The sequence below is a fragment of the Micropterus salmoides genome, unplaced genomic scaffold (genome assembly GCF_014851395.1).
Source record: "Micropterus salmoides isolate LMB-PRFRI ecotype aquatic unplaced genomic scaffold, ASM1485139v1 Ms_hic_scaffold_1, whole genome shotgun sequence".
NCBI lineage: Eukaryota > Metazoa > Chordata > Actinopteri > Centrarchiformes > Centrarchidae > Micropterus > Micropterus salmoides.
This window is the reverse complement of record NW_024040040.1, coordinates 13,106,429-13,119,370: the sequence shown is the minus strand read 5'-3', so window position 1 is coordinate 13,119,370 and position 12,942 is coordinate 13,106,429. Positions and strand designations below refer to the sequence as shown.

Here is a 12,942-nt window from a genome sequence, read left to right as displayed (position 1 = left end):
AATGTAATTTCATTGTTTATTAATTATATATTTTTTATTGTTTATATGTGAATTTGTGCTCTGGCAACCTTGCAACCTAAACATTCATGACAATAGGCCTGAGAGAAAGAGACATCTCTCATCTCATGGAAACAAGTTTCTGCCACTAGATATGAAAGTTTCCTCCTCACTAGAGGAAGAGGTGGCCAGGCGACAACTATCACAATAGAAAGTAAACTCTGCCGCGTGTCTTTAATCCACTGCAGCAAAGTCGCAGACATCAGCCCAAGGATCGGTACGCGATGTCACTATCACACGGAAGCGCTTCCACCGGCTGCACATACAGGTCCGTGTGTAGCGGTGGCGTCAGTTACTGATCTTTCAGAAATACTTGGGAAAATGTGGCGTGTGTGGAAGCTACCGCGCTACTCGGCCAATAAAAGAGCTTTGATTTGATTCAGAAAACAGCGACACTGCCACCAAGCTACTGAGAAATGTAGGTAAACTAGTAACGGTGCTACTTGTAGCGACGCTACTAACCAAAACACTGCTCGTACGGTGGGCATGTTGAAGCAGCTCGGTGACAGTAGGGCGCTGAGACGATGACTGCACCGGCTCTGTCTTGTTGCAGCAAAGACGGAGCAACTTTCTGCTCTTAAGTTTATTCCATGCACAGTCAAGGGCGTCACCAGGTTTGTCGTGTCGCCGCTCTTGGCAGCAATTATCTTACGTCGTAAATATTACATAGTTACAACATACTGTTGCATCAAGCCACACTTTTGATTTTCTCCACGTCTTTTACATCCATGAGCCACGTCTCTGTGCGTAACCGGCATGAACTCGTGTTTACATCACCACAGCCAATTACAATCACTTTTAGATGTGAGCACATCAAGAATGCTGCATGCTTATTGGGTCATTGGCGTTAACAAGAACTTTTAGGTATCAAACTTTGGTACCGAAAGACAAGACATTTTTTGATACTCGATGGTATTGATGCAATTCGGTCGGTGCCTAAAAGTACTGAACTCGATACCCAGCCCTATTCATCATTGAGGAAAACTAGCATTAACTACTTGTGTCTTGTCTCTTGAGCCAAGTGTCGACACACCCCTAATATTTACATAACCACACAGCTATAGCTGAGTGATCAGAAAAAGCTATAACCAGCAATCAGTCTCACCACAAAGTGTCAATTTAACAGAACAGAAGCTCAGAATGACACGAAACCTGAAACCGCATCTCCCACCAGCATCTAACCCCACTGAGATCATACATGCTTCCTGTGTATGAGCGAGCTGAAATTGAGGGACAGAAAGCAAGATTGTGTAACTGACAGGGCATGGAGAGTGTCACTAAGTGAATGAGATAGTAAGCAACACGTGTGTGTGTTTGTGTGTCTTACCTTCCAGTAGTCTGACTGTAAACTGTAGTACCTCTGGTATGCAGATAATGCTGTAATTGAAGCAGAGGGGGGGATGGGGGGGTGAGTTTATCTCTGTCACCGCAACACCATACAGCCAACTGCATGTCTGCAGACGCTTATAGAAAACTAGCAACACAGTTGCCTTTTAGTCCTTCAAGATGTAATAAAATTTGAAAGGTTCATTTAAAGTCAATGGAAGCTCCTGTAAAGTACGGTAATTGAAGTGTTTGTCAAACCCAAGATGAAGATGAACAGTTGACCAAGCATCTCTGAACAAAAACATACAAGCCAAGTATGGTTTTGCAAACCCCTTGAGTGCAGGAGAAAAGGAGAGATTACTCACCTTTCGGGTAATCCTCCAAGAGGAGGTTGAAGTGGCCCAGCTGGCAGAATAACTCAGGCTCCACTTTGCCCTCGGCCTTAAGGATGAGCGAATCGTAGCAGCGAACAGCCTGGGTGGGGGAACACAAATACACATTGCCTCAAATGTGCGTCTGCCAGATATGCGTACATGTGCAGTACAGCTTGAGAGGGGCTGGGAAACACACATAATCATCCATGTCTGTATACTGCAAAGATCACAAACGTGGGGAGAGCAAGAGAAGATAACTAGAGAGAAAATCAGAGAGTAACGTCACACTGAACTTTTGAAAGTCACTGCGCAGCTGACGTCAGCTCCATAACTTCTGGCTGAGTCGACTCACATTATTTTCAGCATATAAATATCAGCCCTAGACTAAATCACTGGAAAGGAGTTTGCTGTAGATAAGAACGGCTTTTTTCTGATTTCCATTACAGATCTTCATGCCCTGATAAAAAAAAAGAGATACAGAATGCAGCTGCTGCCCGTGAGCTGGATTCACACTACAAGATCTGTGGAGTTAAAAGGGCCATACCGGTGTGTTACCAATTACTCAAAAACTAAATAACAGGCATGGAGCAGTGGGCGCTTTTGCCAGCTATACGGTACACACACACACACACACTTAACTACATTTTCTAACAACCCTAATGCATTGACTTATCACTACTGACACAGTGAAAGTTAAGCTATGGGTACATTTTTAACCATCTTGAGCAAATTTGTTCAGTGCATTTGACCAATTCCACTGGGCAGCTACAGGGCTGCACCTGGGAGATTTTGTAGTCTTATGCACAAAAATAAAAAGGAATGGATCTGATTTAATGTAGGGACGCCCTGTTCCGAGTCCTATACTTATATTTACCTAAATGCTGATTAAATATGTATCTGACACACTGAAATAACAGGCATAGAATACTAAGTTGACCCATCCTCACAAGCTAGGTGATCAAAATATTAAAGTCCTGATTCCACAAAACAGAGGTGAAATAGGCTATCAACATGAAATGGATGAAAGTTAAACTTGGCGTTGTACAGTGGTGTGAGTGACGCTTCATTTTAGGGCTGCAGCTAACGATGATTTTAGAATTCAAAGTTTCTCTCAATTATTTCAACGATTCATTGATGCGTCGTTCAAGAAGTACTTTTGCTTGCTGTTACTGTTATCGGGTGCTTTCTGATCAGGTGCCGTCGTGCTGTTGCCAAGGCTACATCAGTTTTGTTTTACGGTGGACAGAACAACATTAGAGTTGTTGTTTTCTTTAGCTTGAAATAATCCCATACTTTGGACACTTTCTTCTTTGTCCCTCGCTATTTTCTCTCTCTTCCTCCACTTTGCAAACAGCTCCATTATAGTCACGTCGTGTTCACAGCGTAAGCGCGATGTGCGACAGTAATAAATGTCTGTGCGAAACAGTGTGTTGTATAGTTATATGGATTAAATGAAGCTTTTTTATTAATCGATGAATCGCTTCAGCCCTACTTCATTTACCTCATAAACAGTTGATGGCAGACTATAGACAATGCCTTGCATAGAGCACACAAAGTTTTATTTTGCCAAGTTACTCACAAACTTAACATTGATTGCAAACAGCTGAAATGGCCCACCACTGGTGACAATTATTATTTAAGCTGGTGAAAGTGACAGTCTACGCCGGCTAAAATATGAGAAGAATGTAGCTGAATATTTTGTACTGTTGGAGCTTAGCGAATTGGTGCATTTTGCCAACTAAGGTGTCAGGACAGAGTCAATCACCTGTGCAACCAAACACACTAAGGAGTCATTAAGGAGAGTAGCGACACTTGCATGCAGAGGTGGACAAAACACAGTAAGTAAAGAAAGAACTGGCTTTATTTTAGTCAATACCGATCCACTGAAACATGCCCGGATTGGCCCTGATACCAGGCAAAGGGAGATGCAACTGTCAGTGTGGTTGTACTCTCAAACCCCCAATTCTGAAGTATTTCCAATTATTAACCGGCAATGAAAACATTACTGGTGAAAAACCAAAATGAACCCAAAAACTCAATCACACACGGAATCAAAGAAACTGAGAATTCATACAAGACCATGTGTAGGCCAAGCAGCTAATGTTTTCAGGTTAGCTCACCTCTTCTGCCTTTCATAAAGACTACATTAAAAAACTAGAATTGTCACACGACAGTAGTATGCCCCTGCCAACCAGTAAAGTTGTAGTTAAAATCCATGTCTGTCCTGAATTATAATATATGTAGTGAAAACTGCATGAAAAAGTCCAATAATGGGTGAAAAAGTGAGGTAACTATGACGTGAAGTTGACCTTTGACCTTTTGTGTTATCAATTCATTGCTGCATCCCACTTAACATGTGACATTTTGTCATTATTACAGCAACAATTCTTGAGTTGTGGCCAAAAATGTGTTTGTCAAGGTCACAGTGACATTGACAAGCCACTTCTCAATCAGTTCATTCATAAAAAGTGTTTTATGTCATTCTATGCCCTAAATTCATTCAGGAGTGGCAGTACGCCATTTAACTATACGCTACTAATGTTTTCGCTCATGTTTTGGCTAGCTTCCTGTCCTTCTTCTTCAAAGAACATCTATGTGACAGGTGCTGTTATATGAGCAGCGTAACTCCTGTAAGGAATCGGGAGGTACGTAGTGACTGCTTGATTGTCCAAGCGTCAGAAAGTGCGTGAATGCACGCAGAGGAAAATATTCTGCCAGTGAATGTATGTGTCGGTTACAGTGTGTTAGCTTCTCAAGACCAAGAAAACTCTGTCTGTTGTTTCCCTAACTGCTGCAAAAGTGAAGCCGGTAAGCTGCTACATTTCATTACAGCCTACTTTGTCATATTGACAACATTACAAGCTTAGACTAAACTGGTGTAGCCTACAGCTCTGTCCTGTAAACATACCGTACATCCTAATAGTTAGTTAGGATGTACGGTAGATTAATGATATCTACTCAGAAGTCAGAGAAGTCTTACAAACAAGTGTTCACTCTACAACTCAGACAGCACTGCTCTTTGTTATCACAGAGGATTTAGGATTGTCACTTCAACAGGATTAGTTAGAGGTCTACATAAATATGCAGGAGATAGAATAAGAAAACACAAAGGTGAATGTATTATATTAAGGCTGATCAGTGATAACACCACAAGTACATGATCAGGCCGGATTGAGCTCTCATTATATTGTACATTATACAGTTACTGTACGATGGGAAAGCACGTCAGGTTATTGGTGAGAACGAGACTGTTACTACTACAAGTAAACTACCGTTACGTTCTTTCATCCACTGTGCCAGAGACAAGCGATTGTGGTGAGCAGAAGGTCTGCAGTAGAGATAGGTGTGTTGGTGAAAAGCAGCAGGTTATGGAGCCTCCCTTCACCTTAATGTTGTCTTCGCAATCAGCAATCTCCACAAGCACTGGAAACTTCCAAGCGAAAACACAAGCTGACCAATCACAGTTCTTGCTGACCCCACATGCCATCTCCATAACCGTCGCTGCCTCAACGTGTAGCAACATTTTTGTGGTGCATGACAGCTACAGCATAGGTACAGGGGATGTACATACAAAGTCTCTATGCCGTAACACATTAATGCAGAATTATAAATCTAGCTTCACTGTCTGAAAAAAAACTGATTAAAACGTAGACATAAAAAACCTCTGATAGTTTGAAGACGCCTACTGTTATCGATTTTTCATGGCATGGCGTTTCCATAATATAATGTTGAATGTCTGTACAGTACATTTTAAAGGCTGGCTGGAAATCTTAATATTTGTCTATGGTGGCGCAGTGGCCTCGCATCAAGAAGGTCCCAGGTTCGATGCTGGCTGCCCACTACTCCCTTGAGGGCTGGGTTAAATGCAGAGAATAAATATCGCTAAGTGTATGTGACACTAACATACCTTTACCTATGAATCTCAAGCCAATAGTCAAAGCTTGGTTTTATTTGTCAATTTATATCTAATTTTCTACTTTTTGAAATGAAAAGTTAAGGGTGAAATAGATCACACTGTTCCGTGCGATATCATATCCGTTTGTGTTTAAACATTTACCAACAGTCCACTCACTTAACGAGGCTGCCGATGAGTTAAGAAAAAGGACTTGTGGTAGGCTAAATGACATAAGCTTAAAGAGTTACTTAATATAATAGTGTTATATTTCCCATAACGTGTTTTTACAAGCAGCGCATCACATCCACACGCTGGCGCACAGCGTTCAGCTCGATAAGGCAACGAACATGTGATAATATGCCTATATGAAACCATGCACTATTTGCTTGACTGATGCATTTAAAACAGCATCAATTTAAATGCAATTTGTCCTACTGTTCACCTTAATTATGAAAATAAATTGCACTGCATGCAACTATTAATTAATGATTCCTGATTAAACTGTACAGCATATTTGAGGCGTGCTTTTGCAGAAACAGATCTCTCCATTTGTGTTTAAGATCCTAAATCTGGTTCTTTTTGTGCGATGCAAATGATCTTAAATTATGTTTTTTGCGCACTTCAGGGAAAATCAAACGGCTGTTTGTTTATCAGAAAGGCTTTAAGCCTATAAAACTCAGAGGTAATATTTATTTTACAAAACCTTTTCATCTGCCATGTGAGTCGCAATTTCTCTTTTCTCCTCTTTATGTGCGTACGCATGGTTCAGAGTTTACTTACAGGACCGCACATTCTCGTCAAGTTTGTTTTTATAGATCACAACCTTTAAGGTAAGTTGCGTACACACGTTTCCACTCTTGTTTTGTACTTATGCACCGTTTATAAATGAGAACTCAGATCATTTTTCAGATAAGCAAAAAAAAAAAAAAAAAGATTTTAGATTAGGGTTAAATTAATTTTAATATATGCTGCTTTGGCTCGGATGTAGCCGCCTGTAGAGTGGATGTCACCACTCTGTAGCCTTGCTCATTGTCCCGCCTACAGCATTACCTGATTGGTTACACAAGTACCAGCCTATCAACACTTAAGGCGGATCAACGGGGTAAGCCAGAGATCGGACAGTGAAGCCAACCAAAGCCTGCATGGAGGGATCCATGTAGGCCCATAAATGACGTCAAAACCCTGTGACACCCCGTCGCACATGAGAGATGTAACTGTATTTCTTAGATTATAAACTCTCAGCAATCTAAAAAAAAACTATACAGTGATCAGTGACGCTGCGCTGTGTTTGGCAGGTGGGCTGATTAATCAGTGACGATCCGAGTCAGACAAACACACTGAGCCATGACTTTTTGTTGGTGCAGCTACGCAGCTACCAGAATTACGGTGTTTCTGCCGTTGTTCTACGTCATTAAACCACAGTTATGCTGCGTGATCATGCGCAGTAGACGCTGGTGCCAACAGGAATTGGCCCTGTAGTAGTATTTTATTGGTGCAAAACTGACTTCACTGCTCTCCATTCAAATCAGCGGTATATATGCTGTCTACGAGGCGGATGTGCCACAGATGGGCAAAGAATGGAGCTGCTCCTGTGAGCGAGTTTCGCTGCGAGTTGAAGCAAAGACGGCAGATAATTCTGAAGCTGCAATAAACATCACAATCTTATGATCTATTTCAATGATGACACACATGCCCAATATCAGTTACGCCACTGAAAATGCCCTAAGTTTACAGACTACGGGAACTCAATCAACGGAGGCGAGAGCAACGGCTTTTAAAGTCAGCTGCTCATCCCTAAACCAATCGTTGTGCTGAGGAGTTACACAGAGCGGGGGTCAATTACACCGTATTCAAAGTAGAGGCAGGAGACCGATCCAGTCCAGGGAAATCACCAAATCATAACTGAAATATTATTATTACCACCTTTAATGTGTGCAGGTACTGTGTTACTGTGTCCACTGCCCATCTGCCCTTACAATGAGCAATCAGCTATGTTAATGCACATAGACACAAATGCATGTGAAAATAATTCATGAGGGAGTTTTTCCTGCTAATTGTGAAAACATTTCAGTAGGATTTGTCAGACTGACACCATGCGTGTTCATGGTCAAAAAAACACTCATCTAAATGGATGAGTTATTTCACTGAAGGACTGACTGGCAGGAGAGGGCTGTGCTGACACAGCACTTTAGTCTGGATGGTTTGTGAAAGTTTTCCCCTCACTTACAGGTAACGGCAAGAGGCCATTTTGTGTAAACCTGGGCAGCATTCAGACATTTCTACAGTCATATAATGATTGTAAGTGAGGAGTAATATTTTTTTTTATACTGGAAGCTACATCTTTAAATCTGTGGAGACACCTATAATATTACCTGGGACTGGGGTATCTTGTAAAATAGCTTAAATGTTGTCTTTTCTTGGTCTTAAAGGCCAACTAACAATTTCCTAAATTTAGTATACTGATTTTAGCTTTAGAGTAAAAATGAATGTCTTTGCCCATTTGGCAATTAGATCTGCATTACTAATCAGTTTAGTAAAATGTCCTCGAGTTGAAGAAAAGTGTGCTGATAGTTGTTTTTCTCCACACCATCTTAGTGTAATTTAGCATTATCATCAACCATACATTTACACGCCTGCAGTTTTTCTCCTGCCTAAATGTACTCACACCTTCTAGATTAGTTTGAAAGAAACGCCAAGCCAACATTTTGTCACACAGTTCTTTGGTGGCATCAAGGCAAGATCTGAAAAAATATGCAGGTTCACTTATGAAAAAAAGAACACCCTTTTAGACAAAAACAAATAATGTTAACACTGTTATCAGAAATTATACTTCCTACTATGAGTTGACATCTAGAGCAAACAACTAGCAAGTACCAGCATTGGCAGCATTACGCAATAACCTGAACATGTTTGGGACTAGGGAGTATCATTCCACCCCTTGCGAGTATGGTTAGGTGATATGACAAAACACACTGAGATAATATTAACTTAACTTTTTCAAGATTTAGCCATACTGTATATGCCATGCTATTAGGGGTGGGGGGAAACAATCCATACAGCATAGTATCGCAATATTTTCCATGGCTATATTGTATCGATACACGGAGGTCAAGTATTAATCTTTTAATATACAAATTGTACATGAGAATTTTAATTTTTAGTACCATAATAATAAAATCAATTGCTTTTTCAATCCATGAGAAAAAGAGTTTTCCTTTGGGGAGTTCAATTTGAAGTTGGAAAGGTAATAAATTGCAATATATCGCAATATGTTTAAAATCGCAATAATATTGTATTGTGACATAAGCATCGTGATAATATCGTATCGTGGGGCCTCTGGTGATTCCCACCCCTACATGCTATACAGTATCCCATTCATTTCTGTGGGTGCATGGAGCCCACTGTAGACAATGTTGCCAACATATGAGAAGAATCTACAAGTGGTCTTAACAGCTGTTATGTCAATACTGAATTTAAATGTTTTTTTAAAAATCCTTGTGTTGTCCTTTATTTGTCAAGTATTTCTTTCTCCGTATTAGCCAAAAACAGACACTCCCGTTCTTTTATTTCACGTTAACTTTGCAAGAAAAAGTGGAGCTAAACCTCTCACACTACATCACTGTTTGAGATACTACTACCCAGCTGTGGTTGAGCTATTGACCTGCAGATATTCAGATAACTGCAAGACAATATAACATAAACACACTGTCTATACCTCCAGTTTGTGCTATTAACAACATGACAAAAGATTATCCCTCAACAATTCCAGCCACATTATGTACTGTTAAGTGATAAATAATGCAATGGTCCTATTAGCTTTTCATGGACCAGGTATGTCTATGCATCGTGTGTCCTGATTGATTTCAATCTAGCCTATGCTAGGCAACAGTGCATAACACTGAGCCCCACAGGTAAAATGAAGTGAAACAGCATGCTTTCAGTTTCATGCTACAGCTGTAGCATCAGAACTGGCTTGCTGTTCAACTTACAAACGTAGTACCCAAGTCATCATATGTCTATGGCAGATGGCTTTCTATCCAGTGTACAGGCTAGTGATTCAAACAGATGGCTGTATGCAACTGGTATTATTTAAGTTATTATTTATTAATTCCTGCGAATGACCTCTCAATCATTTTGTAGCAGAGGTCAGCCACAGTGCAACTCTCAGCCAGTGCCTTAATCAATGGCATTACAGGAGCCATCCCATTACCGAACATCCATGCCTTTTGCATGGCCTCCATGACTTCGACAAACCCCGTGCTAACACAGGAAAAATAAGCACACTTCAGTTAAAATGGTGTGGGTCAGCCCATCCTGAGGAAAGTGCCACAGTGCAACGCAAAAATAAAATACAGATATTGTCACACTCATAATAAAAATAACATAACACTCACATTCAAAGCTCATCTTCTGTCTTTTTTCAAAGTTCACATCATTGCCACCTAGTTACTGGTGGTGATATAGTGAGCTAGTTCTGTCAGAAATGTTGAACCCACAGTTATCGTCATGTAGAGAGGCGCAACAGTGCAGCGATGCGGCCATTGCAAAGTGATAGACTGGGTAGTCACTCAAAACTAATAAGCTATGAGCAGAAATCGAGCAATAGAACACACAAAAATCCTCATTTAAAGACAATGTAACAAATCAGACCATGCATGTGATTTCGGCATTTAGTGAACTCCAATGCAGAATATCTGACACTGGAGTCAGACATAGTTGAGGTTAATTGGCTGCATTCTGGTTAATTTGCCATTTTGTTTTCATAAGCCATTCTCAGGTGAGAGCACAAGAATTAAGATCTGTCACAAATGCAATGTGTCTAATGGAATCTTTACACAAGCAGAAATCCGTTATTGAAGGCAAGTAAAGCCAAGAACTAACAGTTTCTTTGCCTCTGGGGAAAAATAATAAGCAAAAATGACATACTAATATAGTTGACCTAAGCCATATTTCCATAATGTTTCATACTGTGATGTGTGCTCTGTATTATTTGATAGTCTATCTTTTCTCTAGTGTCTGCAGCTAACAATGGATCTAACATTTCCCTCTCAATACACAAACTTTGGGTATTAGCATATCCAATCCCAGCCCTCTCTTTTTCAATTTAAAATCTCTTTTCTTCTATGTGGACATTAACATGGAGATGTAACATGATATTACTTCTGTTTTCCTCTCTCCACTCTTCATTAACTTAACTCAGCATACATTTCACATTATACTGCGTAAAGAAGCTCAACGTCTTACAAACATTGCCCTGATGACGGATCCAGATTATCAGATCGCTGTATCACAAAAAGAAAAACACTGTAAAGGTAGGCTTGGTATTAAGTGGTGTATTAACAGCAGACTAGGCATGCTTGGACTGATGAAATGATGAAGGAGAACGACGGGCATTTGGGCACACGCTGTGTCTACTTCCAGAGTCCATCCATCCAACAGCTTTAATAAGCTTTATCGAAATCAGACCTGCAAATCTCAAACATAGTATATTCCTTCCCATGCAGTGATATCAGCCATGTTAGCTACCTGACATATTTGACTGGTGTAGCTGTCAGACTGCAATACCCAACACATGAAGACACCTGAGGCTTTTAGGTAGCTGGACTGGTTAAGTGTCCATAGGACCTGTGTGTATTTATACCAGGATGTACAAGCGTAGAGCTGTAACAGGAAAGTCTGGCCACAGATGCGTACTATGGACCAAGATCTGGATTATGACAATGTCAAACAATACTGTTACTATAGTTATCAGCCCCAAATTTGACACATATTGCACAAATAACCTGTGTCTGCACTAAGAGTGACATGGAAATGTTTTTAAACATGCCGCACAATATGCACCACTGACACCAAACCAATTCCGCTGGGTACCTAAGAAAACAGACCTTTTTAAACGACAGGCTGGGCTGTTTCAAGAGGGCAGGTGCACATTCTTTATGGTAGTATTATGAAAAAAAGCATGTAAAACATATCAAAGCCTAAATAACACTTGCGTGTTAAACCATTGCACACACTGATAGGCTTGCTCTACTTTGAACATATTAACTATACAGTTTGATTCAAGTCTAATACACTGATTGTTGGCGATATTTTCCAGCATGTATGGTACACCAGTGGTTTTTGTTGCTTCTGTGCAGCTAATGCTAAATCAGTGGTTAGACATCCTAGGCATCCCACACCACCTAGCGAGAAACACCATCTTCTCTTCATCATCCACGGTTTAAGATATATTAAAAACAGAGGGGTTTTGCTGATTTATTAGCCCACCAGTGTGTACAGTGGGACTGTGCCCATTTAACACGTAGCTTTCTAGTCCGAGAGCACATGCAGAGCCAACCAGGGGCAGTGAAAACTGTAAACAAAGGACCCTGACACCACCTTGTTCTGCAAGAGGATCACATCTTTACAAATAGTCAAGACCCGTGAGAAAACTTAAGACACACTTTAGCAACACACAAATGATTCGGAGACATATCTTCATATCAAATTGGTTATATATCTATCGGTGTCACTCCGCCATGTCCCGCCATCTTGGACAGGCAGCCAGCCATTAACGTTACTTGTAACGTTTATCAACTCGTTCACACTGCCTCCAAACGAAAAACGACCAGAACACGTCCTGACGTACCTTCAATACAGCAATGCAATGTCACAAAAAACACAACAGAGTGTGGCCAAGACACTAGATCAATGCAAATGCTACGGGCACTAGCTAACCTTACCAAATAACGTAAACTGGTAAGCTGTATTTGGTGCACCCTGACGGCTACAACGTGAACGTTACTTCCACCAACGTTATCCGTTGACAGTTGTAGACCGATGAGGATACTTCTGCCTTTAAGGTTAGATGTGAGAGTCTAACGCTTGTAATAAAGCAATCTCACGACATAAAACTTTCCTCATTTAAGTCCAATGTTTCCAGTAATCAATATGCTACACAAAACAGTGACGACGTTGTGTTGTTGGTGGTACAACTGCAAGTACACAAGGATCCGCTGTATGGAATAACGTTAGCTATCCAGCTAACAGGGAAGGGCGGTTTCCTAACAAACATGAACATGTGTTAACGTTAACAAGCTAACTTAGTTAAATCAAGAGAGCCTTAGCTGGTTGGCTAACAGTTATGCTGGCTAGCGACGCGGCGTAGCCGCAGGTGCAGGGTCGATGTTCATCGGATGAGGGTAGCTAACTAGCAAGCTAGCTAATTGCCTGGCTAAAAGAGGGGCTGCGGTTAGCTGGCCTTGGTCTTCATAGCGAGTGGGCCACTTGCATTCAAACTGCCTTTCTACT

General features: G+C 40.8%; 1 protein-coding gene across 2 annotated transcripts in view; it reads right to left on the bottom strand.

Moving 5' to 3' along the window:
* LOC119902297 (histone demethylase UTY-like) overlaps positions 1–12,942 on the bottom strand; it is a 36,134-nt gene that overhangs the window by 22,378 nt on the left and 814 nt on the right. For both annotated transcript variants that reach the window (XM_038718398.1, XM_038718407.1), the window contains exons 3-4: positions 1,749–1,857; positions 1,385–1,434 (exon numbers count right to left, since the gene is read on the bottom strand). In XM_038718398.1, coding sequence (XP_038574326.1) covers positions 1,385–1,434; positions 1,749–1,857 — 159 coding nt within the window. The remainder of the gene's footprint in view (positions 1–1,384; positions 1,435–1,748; positions 1,858–12,942) is intronic.